The 13,629-nt window shown below is 60.5% G+C and overlaps 1 protein-coding gene across 6 annotated transcripts in view; it reads right to left on the bottom strand.

Annotated features, from left to right (window-relative positions):
• The window catches only part of ATP6V1C2 (ATPase H+ transporting V1 subunit C2), a 52,717-nt gene that overhangs the window by 288 nt on the left and 38,800 nt on the right, over nucleotides 1–13,629 (bottom strand). For 3 of the 6 annotated variants that reach the window (XM_038560771.1, XM_038560772.1, XM_038560776.1), the window contains 8 exons: nucleotides 13,430–13,521; nucleotides 10,760–10,858; nucleotides 10,118–10,186; nucleotides 8,374–8,466; nucleotides 8,160–8,253; nucleotides 5,613–5,750; nucleotides 4,687–4,784; nucleotides 263–395 (listed from right to left, as the gene is read on the bottom strand). In XM_038560771.1, coding sequence (XP_038416699.1) covers nucleotides 263–395; nucleotides 4,687–4,784; nucleotides 5,613–5,750; nucleotides 8,160–8,253; nucleotides 8,374–8,466; nucleotides 10,118–10,186; nucleotides 10,760–10,858; nucleotides 13,430–13,521 — 816 coding nt within the window. The remainder of the gene's footprint in view (nucleotides 1–262; nucleotides 396–4,686; nucleotides 4,785–5,612; nucleotides 5,751–8,159; nucleotides 8,254–8,373; nucleotides 8,467–10,117; nucleotides 10,187–10,759; nucleotides 10,859–13,429; nucleotides 13,522–13,629) is intronic. The other 3 variants (XM_038560774.1, XM_038560775.1, XM_038560773.1) reach the window with 2 other exon arrangements.

Here is a 13,629-nt window from a genome sequence, read left to right as displayed (position 1 = left end):
GCGCTCTAAACCCAGAAACCGGTCTGCTGTCCTGTCTCTACTCTCAAGGAGGCTCTCTAGGCCCCAACCATGCTTTCTGCCCCGCACAGCACACAACCGCCTCGCAAACGTACACGCGGCCTCCTCCCGGTTATCCTTGTGTGTTGGTGAAACGTAGCCCTTAACAGACTGGCAGTTTCCATTTTCGGAAAGGGCCTCCCACCTGACCTGGAGCGGCTGACCTCAGCGCAGAAACCCAGCCATTTCTGGATTCTATACCTACATCCAGTATACTTGCAGCTGCTACTTGGTCCAGATGTCTGAAGACAGAGTTCAGCACCTCCCTTAAACGTTTGGTGGATGACTTCTTATGAGGCTGGAGGAGCACCGCCTGGAAATTCACCGGGAGTCCATACCTTCCCAGACAGACAAAACGTGCCAATAAGTTACTTCCGGCACAAATGTGGGTAAAATAACCCTGACAAGGAATAGAGGAAGTTCTAGTGAAATAATAAAAGCTTCAGTCAACACTGAAGAAAATAAAACCCAGTTGAATGGAGTGTCTAGTGTCAGAGGCAAGACTAATAACTGGGTTTTTCTGGGCAGGAAAATCCAGAACATGCTAACCAGCCACTTCTGGCCACTAATGGCGTGGTGTCTACTAAAATACCAAGGTCTGTGGGATCTGCAGGAAGAGGTGACGTGAAGGAGGCTGCAACTGCGTGTGCTACTGTTTCACTGCAAATCAAGCCTGCGACCTACTTAGTCCTGTGCCTTGAGGACCCTGGGTGAGCGGAACCCCAATTTCAGAACCCCACCTAACTCGTCTCCCAGAGCAAGCGCCAGGGGAGCCGGCAGGTGCGGACAGGGATGGCAGCAGGTAGTCCAGGTCCCAGGTGAGGGGGACGGCCTCAACTGTTCTCTGTCCCCCTCCTATCATCAGAGCTCTGGGGTTTCCCAGGGGAAAACGAGCAAAAAGAAAAAGAGTTGTAGCCGTCTTAGGAATGAGCAGTTTCCCTCCCAACTCCCCCAACTCCCAGTGCTTTCCAGAAACCCATTCCACATCCTCAACTTTGCCAAGCCCATTCTCTCCACCTGCTGGGCACCCCTGGGCAACCTGTACATTAGGGACGGGCCCTCCAGCTCCCAGGCCGTCACAGCCACCCCTGCGTCCTCCTTCTCCAACTGGTCAGTCCTCCAGTCACTGCCAAGGTGCTCAGGGAGGTTGTGTATCCTCCCCACCAAGGCCCCATGGTCCGAGCTCTCCTGCCTCTCCCAGCCTGGGAGCTACGGGCCATCGACGCTCAGTAAATCCTGACAATGCTCCTTGCCCTGCTCATGTAGCCTCCGAGCCCTTCCCCTTTCTCGGCCTGCTCCTGATTTCAGGGCTTTTCACATTCTTCGCAGACCCTCCCAGGCCTTTCCCTGCAAACTCCCACTCTGGGTCAATTTAAAGGAATGCCTTCTCCGTTCTGCTCAGAACATGCCTTCCAGAACAGCTGGGTCTGTTCTCACTCTCCCCAAGGCTGCCTCCCGTGCTGCTCCCCGCTGGACCGCTCAGTCGAGGACCCCCTTCCCTGATCGCTGAGGTCACCTGGGGGGAGCCGGGGCCTGCAGCCCCCATCCCGAGACCACTGTGGCCACCCCACCGTCAGGCCTGTGCTGCACAGGGCGTCAGGCTTTCTCTACTACTGCCCCCTTCCCCTTACCATATCACCCTCTTGCCCTGCTTTAAATAAGCTTCCTAGGCTCCCTAAGGCTCTCATTCCAAACGTGAGAGCGTCCAGCATCCTATGTCACCCAGTCATCCTTCAGCCACCACACCCTAGCTTGTCCCAACAACGACCTCACGGCCCGTTCGCAGGGACGCACAGATCCTTAAGCTCCCACTTCCTCCTCCTGCCTCTGACTTCCCCATGGGCTCTTCTGCATCCACCCCCCTTCCCTGTCGGGGTTCCCCAAGGTGCCTGTTCCCGTTGTCCCCTCTATAGGACTCTCTGTAAACGAATGCAGCCACACAGCCACCAGTAGGGTTCCCTCCAACCCCCACCAACCCCTCTCCCAGGAGCCAGACTGACTAGATAGTACCTGGCCAGCTCCTTCAGTCCCACGGGGCCGGCTCCACGCGCAGCCGGGATGGCTGAAGCCCCAGGTTCACTTCACCCCCGGGGAACTAGCCCCTCCTCGGCAGAGGCCTGCGTCCACTTCACTTCGGTGCTACCGAGCCATGAACATTTAGCATCTGCTCTGTCTAGCTCGGGGCTGGGGGACAGAGGGGGAGAGCCAGCCGGCCCCGGCCCCCCACGTAGGCGGGAAGGCTGGGACAGCTTGGAAAGGAGACTCCCCGATGCCAGCTGGGGCGCAGGGGAACAGGCAAGCAGGCCGACCTCGCTGGCCTTGTGCTCCGACACACGTGTTAGTTCAACACCCGTTTTTTCAGACCATGATCTCTCCATAGGACACACTACGGAAACACCACTAAAAAGATCAGATAGAGGGACGCCTGGGTGGCTCAGTGGTTGAGCGTCAGCCTTGGGCTCTGGGCATGATCCCGGGGTCCTGGGATCAAGTCCCACATTGGGGTCCCTGTGGGGAGCCTGCTTCTCCCTCTGCCTGTGTCTCTGCCTTTCTCTCTGTGTGTCTCATGAATAAATAAATAAATAAAATATAAAAGAAAGATCAGCTGGCTCCACACATAATTATAAGACTAATTAATCGAAGCACATTTTAAAAAGCAAGCTGCAGAACATTAAGGATAAACGGTCCCATTTGGGGGATAAGAAGAGTCTTGAAACCATTAACCATGATCATCTGTGAGCCGGGGACCAGGGAACTGGAACTTTCTCCAGTCTGCATTTCTGAACCTGAATGTCTTTAACAGTATTCACATATTACAACCGGAAAAACACGGATACAGCAAGAAAAAGTCCTACATGGTAGTCTTGTAAAGAATTATTTATACCTAGGCTTTTAGAGGAAATACTCCGTTTTATCCAGCTTAGGATATTTTTTTAAAGATTTTATTTATTTATTCATGAGAGAGAGAGGCAGAGACACAGGCAGAGGGAGAAGCAGGCTCCATGCAGGGAGCCTGACTTGGGACTCAATCCTCGGTCCCCAGGATCACACCCTGGGCTGAAGGTGGCGCCAAACCACTGAGCCACCCTGGCTGCCCTCAGCTTAGGCCATTAAGGACATCTATCTCTACCTCTCTCAGACAAATGGGCATGCACACTGTTGGGCCTGAGACCCACTGATTTTTGAGGCAAGCAGGTCAGCCTTGGGGCCTGTCTACACTACAGATGGCCGGAACACCCCAGGTTAGCTTGGGTTCACCCTGCGACCCAATGCCAGCATCCACGCCATTCCAGGCCTCTGCGATGGGCAAGGGGAGGACGAGGAGCCACGGTCAGATCCGAGCTGTGTTTGGACAAAACCACACCTGGCAGCCACCGTATTGTGTTTGGACAACACCGTGCCTGGCAGTGACTAGTTTGAACAAAACCACATTGGTGGCCACGTGGAGGATGAACCGGTGGCAGAGAACCGAGTGAGAGCCTGTGGCAACAGCTGGCCCGGCGAGGCAGGACACCAGGGGAAGACAGCAAGTGCAGGCAGGAGGATGGCAGGATGGTGGCCCGTCAAGGGCGCTGAGGAGTGCAGGGAGTGAGGATGAGGGAGCAGAGGCGCCTGCGCCCCAAGGTCTGGGGCCTGGTGACAGGAAAGACGTGAGGCCACTGGCATTAATGGGGCCACCAGAGGAAAGGGTTGGGAGGGAAGATGAGCCAGGTGTGCAGAAGCCTGTGTCGGGTGAGCAGCAGGATCGGGAGATGTAGGAAGCAGAGGCAGGGAAAGGAAAGTAGGAACAGGCCTCGGGTGGATGGCCGTGCAGGGGTCCTGGGGCCACCCGCCTTGCACACTGGGAGCAAGCAAGAGCTCCTGAGGCCCTGAGAACCGGAGGAGCACTGGCGCCTGCCGGTCAGAGCAGGCCAAGAGGCAGGGGTGGGAGCTTCCGGAAAAAAGGGTGTACAGCCAGCCGAGTGGGGTGCCACCAAGATCTGCCCCTGAGCTCCCGACGCAGGGCATGTTCAAACCACCGGAGAAAAGCAGGCTTCAAAAAATATTTCCTGTAGAATTCCATTTTTGTAAAAACAAACCAAAAAACCCCACCGCATAGCTGTAAATTAGAAGAGAAAAAGAAAAAGCAAAACCCAACGGAACAAAGACTCCTAAGGGAGCTGGGCCGGCGCAGCAGCTAGCCGTCTCTGTCTCGGTGTTAAAGTCACAGGTGACTTTTATTCATTATTTGTACACGTCTACAGTTTCCTAATTTTTCACAGTGAACCTATTTCACGTTCATGAAAAACAAGGCAAAATGTTTGTTGTCCATTCGCGTGGGTGTAGGTTTTAGGTTTTAGCTTTTGTGTCGCCTTGGGCCTCGGAGGTCGGGGGCCGAGACGGGGCTGGTGTTTCTTCTAGGAGTGGCCCGTAGCAGAGAGCGTGACACCTGCCCCGGGCCTGGCATGAAGGGGGTGCAGAGCCCAGGACAGCGGGGCCGCAGCGCTGAGCGGAGGCTCGGGGGACCCAGGAGGCCCTGAGCAGGGCGCCCGGGGCAGGAGCCCCACAGAAGGGGGCCGGAGGGGCAGGCGGCAGTCCAGGCGCCCCCTCCCGCCCGCAGGCCGCCGAGGCGGCATCTGCCCCACGCACCTGAGCACCGACTCCACGAACACTCTGAGCGCCTTGAGGTGGATCCAGGCGATGAAGGCCTCGCTGAAGTTCACCTTGAGCCAGCGCAGCAGCGGGCCCTGCGGAGACAGGACAGCGGGGGGGCCTGCTGGCCGCGCGCCCGACGCAGGCCCCGGAGGACACGGGTTCGGACACAGCAAGCCCTGAGCGGAGAAGCGCTGCCCGGCGGCCCGCGGAAGCAGCCAGTCGGTCGGCAGAGGCCCGGGCCCGGGTTCTCCGGGGCGCCCGGAGCCGGGGAAGCGCAGCAGGCCAGCCACCTGCCACATGCGTGGGGCCACCAGACCGGGCTGCGGGGGCGCTGGCAGCCCCTGACCTCAGGGCTGTCGGCAGGCAGCGGGCACGTCACCCCCCGCCCCCCGTCCCGGCATCGTCCGCCAGCTGCCACTTCCAGGGGCCTCGGCAGAGCCCGCCTCGCGCGGCCGCAACCCCTCACGGCCACCGCAGCTGCCACTAACGCTGGTGTGGCCGGCCCCGTGACGGAGCGCAGAGTCCTGGAGCGCAGGCTCCGAGCTCCGGGCGCCGCCGCCAATGGGCCACAAAGGTCAGGGGTGGGTCCAGCCCGGGCAGCCAGGGGAGGGGAGCCGAGCTGCCCGACCACCGCCACCCAGCAGGGCCTGGCCCCGTCACCAGCTCCAGCCACCTCCAGGCAGGGCAGGGGCACCCTGGCCAACAAGCACCATCCGTCGCCGGGGCGGGGGGGCGGGGGGGGGCAGCTCCAAAGACGCCCTCCGGACGAGGACGGAGGCAGGAGCGCTCTGGGCTCCCGGATTCAGGCTCTACGCAAGGCTTTGTTTTCTCAGAAGATTCCCGTTTTCTCAGAAGATTCCCGCGCTGGCGAGGACATGCGAGCGGGGGCGGGGGAGCCCAGGGGTCCGGGTGCTGCTTACCTCTCCCTCGCCCTCACTCTCTCTCTCTCTGTCCGTCTGCCCCGCAGCGGGCCTATCGGGGGTACCTAGCGGGGTTACCTTAACTTTGTGGTCCAGGAAGGTGGATGATCCCTTTTTAAGAGCAACACAGGAAGTTTGCTAAAGGCACAGAAATGATTTATTAATCTCTCAGCAAACACGCATCACGACAAACAAACAAGTCGCATCGCCTGAGCAGCGCGGGAAGGCAAGCTCGGGGGCGCCGGGCCGCCCTGGGGACCTGCGCGCTGGCTGCACTGGGGGTGGGACGGGGCGGGGGTTCGCGTCCTCGGGCCCGCGTTCCGGGGACGGAGCTGATCGCTGGCAGCGGGGTCGGGTCCCACACACCCTCCCTCCGCCTGGCCTTGGTCCGGACCTCCCCTCCAGAGGGGACAGGACAGGGACAGCCACAGCAGGTGTCCGCGGAATGGGCCCTGCCCCTGCAGCACGTCTCCACCCCGGGGTCCCCCCGCACTGCACGCTTCATCCCCTTTCTCTGCAAACAGGTAGAAAGCACAGGAAAGCCCCACCCTGTGCTCTCGAGGGGAGAGGAAGCCCCGGGACCTGGCCCGTGCCCTCCGGCTGATGAGGACCAACGACGCACGGGCCCACCTCCCAGCAAGCCGAAGGGGAAGGAGACGCCCCAGAAGCCGGGGGGGGGGGGGGATGCCCTCGCTGAGCCCTGTGGGCAGCACACAGCAGGGCCTGGCAAGGAGTTAGCGAGTCTCCGCAGCTCCACTCCCCGTCGAAGGGACCCTGGGAGGGGTGCAGAGGCCGACACCACCTAACAAAGTGCCAGCTGGCAACCTGAGCCCTGGGCGGCAGGTGGCAGACTCTCGTGTGTCACCTAGATCTCAGGGGGTCTGTGCCAGCGCGGAGGTGGGTGCCGACGGCCTCCCGCCCGGACACGTGTGAAGGCTGCCACCGTCTGGCCCCCCACCCAGGGGCCCCAGGACCGAAGCCAGCGGGGATGAGGCTCGACCGCAGAGACCACCGAGGCCTCCTGGGCCATTGGGGTTCGGGGCGAGCTAAGGCCAAGGAGGAAAACCCTTCGGTGTTCGGGTTCTCATTGGCGAAGGCCTTTCCTGCCTGGGGGTGTGGGGTCGGGGCCTCGGGGCCCTCCGTCCCAGGGGGAGCCCTCAACGCGAGGCCCAGCAGATTCTGGATCTGAGAAGCACGTTCACTTGGTGTGTGCACACATGTCCGTACACATACGTGTGTGCTGGGGGGGGTCAAATCCCCTCGGGCACGATCACGTGATCAGCTCCTGTTTCCTCCTCAGAGGGAATGGTGGGCCGGCCCGGGAGGGGCTCTGGGAACCCCATTTCATGGAACCCCGTGCTGCTGCTCCCTCAAGGGGTAGCTTGTCTGGAGTCCCCAAGAAAAGGCCACTGACCCAGAGAGGTCAAGCCGGACGTGCAGTTTCCGCCAGCGGGTGTCAGGGGAGGCCCCGGGCCAAACGCTCGGCCACCTGGGAGGCACTCGTCGCTCTCTACCCAAGCACATACTTACAGCCTCTGTTTACGCCCTGGCTTCCCTTCAAGAGGCCTGAAGTACGTTCTACTCATCCTTGCCCCCCTCTCTGCACTAGAGGCCGAACTGGAAGTTCCTCTGAGGACCCTCCCCAGTGGGGCTGGGGGAGCGAGGCCCTGAAGACAGTCCACGAGGGGGGAGGGCCCGGAGCCACCCGGCTGAGGCCTCTCTGCAGGGGGAGGACCCTACACCCGGGATGTGCCCCTCGACGGCGACAGCGGAGCAGGGTGACCCTCCCAGGGCTACACTGTTCACACTTCAACAATCAAAGCCTGGGCGCGCCGGGGTGGCTCCATGGGTTAAGCATCTGCCTTCAGCTCAGGTCATGATCCTGGGGTCTTGGGATCGAGCCCCGCGTGGGGCTCCCTACTCAGCGGGGAGTCTGCTTCTCCCTCCCCGTCTGCCCCTCACCCCTGCTCGTGCTCTCTGGGGCTCACTGTCTCTCTCTGTCAAATAAATAAATAAGATCTAAAAATAAATAAATAAATAAATAAATACCCAAAACCTAGTCTTCTCCCTCCTGAGCCCAGCGGCCCTCGCAGGTGGAAGGTCTCTGAGCGGCTGCGGCTAGAAATCTCCGGCATACGCACCGCTCTTTGCTAAAAGCATAGGGGACATCTACACAGGTGCTGGCGACAGGGGTGTTACATCGGGCCACACGGCGGGTGGACAGCAAGGTGCCCAGGGGACGGGCCGCCCGCTCTCAGCACAGCCACCCCGGCCTGGGTCGCTGCCCCCTGCCGGGTCTCGGGGTGGAGGAAGGTGGGGGGACCTCCCAGAGCCTCAGTTTCCCGGCCGCCGAGCGGGGCAAGGAGTCCCTTCCCGGGAGCTCTCCTAGGGGAGGCACCCAGCGCCGTAGCAGAGCTCAGGTGCCACCGGGGTGCCCCTCCCTTCCCCAGACATGGTCCGGGGCCGCGGGTCCCCAGGTGAGGGGGCACTGGCGCGGGCGGAGGGGGCGCTCTCCATGAAGCCCGCCGGCCCGGGGCGTCTACTCACATACTGTTGCTTCTTATCAGACAGCAACCTGCTCATCTCTTCCCTTTCCCTTTTAATCTCTTTCTCATCATAGTAAAATTCACGGACAGTGAACCTTCAAACAAGCAAATGAGACGCTTTCACCAGGAAGCTTCCGGCGGAGCAGGGACACCGCCCCCCGCCTGCCAGGGGAGGACGGACCAAACCCGGGGAGCCCACCGACGCCCGCCCTTACTTGTTCTCTTTGGCTTTGGTTTTGAAATCCTCGATCACTTTTCGAAACAGGGTGACTGTGAAGAGGCCGCCCTCGTTGTCCTCGGCAATCAGTCTGCGGGAGAGAAGCCTTTGTTCAGGGGACTCCTCGCCACACCCGACGGCGGAGCGGGCCGAGGAGAGGCCTGGCCCCTCTCCCTGGAGAGGCGGTCGCTGCAGAGGGGAGGCTCCGGCCCCGTCAGCCTGCGGGCCCATGGGCGCCCCCCCCCCAACCCCCCCAACCAGCTGAGGGCAGGGAACCGGGCGTTCCTTATGATTTCAACGTCACCGCATTCCAATCGGCCAGCCTCCAAGGCACGCCTCAACACAGGGCCACGGTGGGCACTGTCCCAAACACAGCGGTCACCGGAGCCAGTGGTCAGCATTCTGGGATCAGCCTTGCTGGCCAGAAGACCTAAGGAAGGCCCCTGCCAAGCCCGGGCAGGTCGCACGGGCATGTGGGCCAGGTCACCTTTCCTGTCTCTCAGAGCCCCCGCCCATAACGGCCGCCCCAGGCTCCAGAGACTTTTCCAGAGACGCCTCTGCAGACTCTCAGGGGCCTCCTGACAATGTAGACCCTGGGGGTTCTGGCCTGAGAACCTGGTGGGGCAGCCTCTTTGTAAGGGGCCCCCAGCACACAGCCACAGAAAGCCACAGAAAGCCAGTGTTGCAGAGCAAGGTCGCCTCTGTGGAGCTGGCTGGCTGGCTGCAAGGTCCTCTGGCCTCCTCTCGTGACCTCAGGCCGTGACTGTCCCGTTCCCCGCACCCCTCCGTTCAGCCGGATTGCTATCTCCTGTGAGCTGTGACCCTGGGGGAGCCACCCGGGCAGGAGGTGTCCCCCGGCCGGAGGCCCCAGAGCTGAGATGGGCGTGGGCAGGGCTGCCGGGAAGCAGGTGACCTGGCGAGGCTGGTTGGCCAAGACTCACTGTCAAATCTTGTTAAATGACAACGTATTTCAGACGTACGAAAAGGCAGAGAGAATAACAAACGCTACGTACTGGCCGCTCCACTGAAGCCATGACGCGATTCTCACCCAGCAGAACCCTGGGGCACCTCCAGCTGCACATCGCTGCCCGCCCCGAGGTCACCACTGTGCTGAGCCTGGCGTTTCCCATCCCCACAGCCCCACGATGCCACCGTGCACGCGCACGTGCCCAGATCACGTATGGCTCAGTTTCCAGGCCTTATGCAAACGGGCCGCATGCTGGGTGTACTTTCCAGCCGCTGCTCTTCCTGCTGCGAGCTGCACAGGGAGACCCACCCGGCTGCTGCGTGCAGCGTGCAGCCCTGACACGCTGCTCTCCCCACGTGCCTGGTGCTCACGGTCTGAATATATTCCTGTATCTCTTCCCCTACCACTTCCCCAGCCCTCCCCAGCCACTCCTGCTCCGACCCCAGGAGGCCAGACGCTGAGACATCTTCCCCCACGGCTCATGCTCTGTGGCCATCGGAGCCAGGCCCCTGCTTGACCCGCAGTCGGAGCGGGAAGAAAGAGTGGACCTGCGCTGAGAGAGCAGAGGGGGAGCCAGGGAGGGCAGCCAGGGAGGGCTTCCTGGAAGAGGGGGCAGGGAGGCAGCATTCTGAAAGATAGAGGGAGTCCCGCCTGTGGCTGGGGGTGCGGCTGCAACAGAACTCCAGGCTGAGGGGCTCTTGTGAGGGCGAGCATGGAGGGCTGAGGGTTCCCTCACTCTCAGGACAGGAGGGTGCCAAGTTGGGGTGTCACTTACTTTGTTGACCGAGGGACCACCATGTCCGAGAGGGATTCGTAGGTTTTTTGCCATTGCGTGTAGCTTGGTCTGCAAGAACACAGAATCCCTCAGTGACTTCTGCAGAAAGGCTGGGGGGTCCCGAGTGCTTAGGACGCTGGACATGCCCTTTTCCCAAGATGATGAGTAGGCCTGGGCCAGAGAGCCCCAAACACCTCAAGGCCCTGCCTGGGCATTGGGAGCCCCCTCCCCAGCCCGGTCCTGGACCCCGCCGCCCCACATCTGGGGATGCCACCGAGGGCCCACGTGAAGGGTTCAGCCAGAGATTCGCCTTGGGGCTTTCTAGTCCTGACCCTGTACGGCGTTGGAGAAGCGAATTGGCCTCTCTGGCCTGTGGACAAGGGAGTGAGAGCCACCCCCGGGTTTTGAGGTGAGTGAAACAAGAGCTCCTGTCCAAGGCACGTGGCACACAGCAGGTGCTCAAGAAGTGGCTGCGCCTGTCGCTGCTTTATACCACAGACACTGTCCCCCTGCTCCCGTTCCTGCCCACACAACTGCCCCCGGGGTCCAGGCCATGGAGGGCTCTCCTTTCCCTCCAGTCTTCTCCTGTGATCACCAACACAGGCTGAGCAGCCCCCCCCACCACCTTCCTGGGCCACTCACTTGGGGACAATGACCAGAAGTGTGATGAGGTACTCGGAATCCAACACAAAGTCTTCTTTGCTCACAATATCGCTCAGTGTCCGAGTGAAGAGGTTTCCCCTGAATCCGGGTGGGACAGAGGGGGCGTGATCAGCAGACAGGCAGAGGGAGGCTGGGCTTCTGGGACACACGGACCCCCGCACACCCAAGACACACGAGCAGACCCTGGGCTGAGTGGTCCCCCGAGCGCCCCCTCCCCGTTCTGGATGGCCTGAGCCGCGGTGGCCGATCCCAACACCTCCGTCACCTGGGCCACCCCCGTGCAAGCCACCAGTGGTTGGGAGGGGACTGCGGGTGGCTGGCAGCTTGAGTTACTCAAGTGTCAATACTCGGGCTGTCCTGAGCAGAGTCGGGCCCAGAGAGGAGCCCCGTTTCACTTTTCACACCTCCCAGGTCCAGCCGCCAGGGGACATTCACCTGCTGCCGGTGTAACCCGGTCTCCACAGAGGTCGTGGTGTTTTTAGCACGTGGTTCAAGGCTACTGTATCAGCTACGGAGACCGCCTGCGACCTCGGCACCCGGGCCACCACGGCAGCTGATACCTTAGCACACGACCCGTCCCTGGCGGGTGGCTCTCAACCACTCGGCCAAGGCCAAAGCCTTAGGGAACATGGCACCTCCAGCCTCACCTCTCCCACCTGCGCCATCACTACGTCCTGGAGGACCCTCTCCAGGGACACAGGGCACACGCCTCCGACCGTGGCACTTGCTCGTGACTGTTCCGCCGACAGGTCTCACCTGCTGGCTATGCCCGCACTCCCGGCGCAAAGCAGATCGCCCCTAAATACCCGCTGAGCGAGTAATTGTGAGCTCTCCCAAGCGCAGAAATGACACTTTACTCTGCTATGTTATCTTTAGGGCCTGGCATAAAGCCTGAGAATGCAGCAGGTGCTTAATAAAGCTTTATCGGGATGTCTGGGTGGCTCAGCGGTTTAACGCCTGCCTTCGGCCCAGGGTGTGATCCTGGGGTCCCGGGATGGAGTCCCACATCGGGCTCCCTGCATGGAGCCTGCTTCTCCCTCTGCCTGTGGCTCTGTCTGTCTCTCTCTCTCTCTCATAAATAAATAAATAAAATCTAAAAAAATAATAATAATAAAAATAAAGCTTTATCAAAAGAAAAATAACAGACCAAGGAGGCAGGAAGAGCCTGTCCCTCCCTCACGCGGCAGGTGCTCTCAACAGCTCAGCGCTGCGTGAATCAGCAGACGATGAGCTTCTTCACCAGTTGACTGAGGAGGCTGGACCAGATGTTTGCCCAAGTCCCCGAACAATTCTCAAGGAGCCCGCAACTGGAGGGCACGACGAGGAGATGGCCCAGCAGGCAAATGGTCGATGCCAGGGTCACCAAGTGGGGCTCTCTCTGCCACGGGCGCCCTGCCCTTCTCCCATCTCATGCCTTCGTAAGGCCAAGGGTGAGGCGAGATGCAGGTGATGCCCATGTGGCCTGATACAAAGTCGAGCAACCAACAACCGCCATTCCTAGTGGAAGAGCACCTTTCCCCGGTGGCTTTAAATTCTCCACTAAAATGAGCACCTGGGTGGTTCAGTGGTTGGTGATCTGATGGTGACCCTGGGATCCCGAGATCAAGTCCTGCATCGGGTTCCCCACAGGGAGCCCGCTTCTCCCTCGGCCTGTGTCTCTGCCTCTCTCTGTGTGTCTCTCATGAATAAATAAATAAAAATTAAAAATAAAATTAAAAAAAATTTCTCCACTAATGTACTGTTGGCTTCTTTCACGAGAAGACAGCTGGCCCAGTGACCATCCAAAGAGAGGGGCGTAAATGGGAGTGGGAGGTACTCAGAGGGACAGCTGGATCCGAACTCCCCTGGGTGCCTCTCTTCTTTGGAGGATCTTCAGAGAACCGCCGACAGAATCAGATCCAGAATCTGGGGAGACTCGGAGGGTGCTCCCTGCCAACTCAGCCCTGCCCAGGAGCACCTTCCAGACTCCCTGGCAGGGGCTCATCTGTCCTCGTCCTCATGCCTCCAACAACAAGGCACTCACTACCTCACAAGAGAGCTGCTGTCATCATGACACTGGGCTTCTGCTTCTCCCCAGACACCTCCCACCATCTTGGTGACTGGTGGGGACTGGTGTCCACTGGGCCGAGCAGTCTGTTCCCTCCCGCTCCCGTGAGGTCCTTCAGTTGAGTGGGGAAGCCCTTGAGGTTGCTCTTCTCTGGGCTGCAGAACCCACTGCCCTCGGGTGCCTCTGATAGTCAGGTCCCGGCCACCCAAGCAGGGAGGGTCCTCTGTAAAGCTTCCATGGGGGAAAGGTCTTGGGGTGCAACCCAGGTGTTCTCAGTAACTGGGGAGGTTGGGGGTCGAGGCGGTGTGGGGCAGCATGGTATTCCTCTCTGGGCCCGGGCAGGGAGGTGCCATAACCCCTGCTCAGGCCTTTCCTCCGAGACTTGTGCACCAAGGCCCCCCTCCCAGGGCACAGCTTCTGGAGAGGCAGGAGCGCCTCGGCGTCGCGCTCTCTCAGACCCAGGCCAGGACCCCGGCTCACGCAGTGACCTGAACGGCACACTCCTGCCCCTGCCCCTGCCCTGCCCGGTCCCTGCCCGGCTCCTGCGCCCTCCAGCTCCTTGCACCCACCGGCTCCGGCAGCGCAGGAGCTCGCATACTCACATGGATTTCTTCTCCAGGTTCTCCAGGTTTGTCTTCAGAGTGTTGTAGGCGGCTGTTCGGGACTTCAGGTCAGTCTCGATTTGCGCCAGTTGCTTTTTGGAAAAGCAGAAGAGTCGGTCCAACTTTTCAAAATGGCCATAAGCTGCTCCCGGCGCCCGTCGGCATAAAGCACCAGTGCGGCCCACTTGTCAGGGACGCCC

The sequence above is a fragment of the Canis lupus genome, chromosome 17, assembly GCF_011100685.1.
Source record: "Canis lupus familiaris isolate Mischka breed German Shepherd chromosome 17, alternate assembly UU_Cfam_GSD_1.0, whole genome shotgun sequence".
NCBI classification, from domain to species: Eukaryota; Metazoa; Chordata; class Mammalia; order Carnivora; family Canidae; genus Canis; species Canis lupus.
The sequence above is the reverse complement of the archived record's forward strand: the minus strand, read 5'-3'. Positions and strand labels throughout refer to the sequence as shown.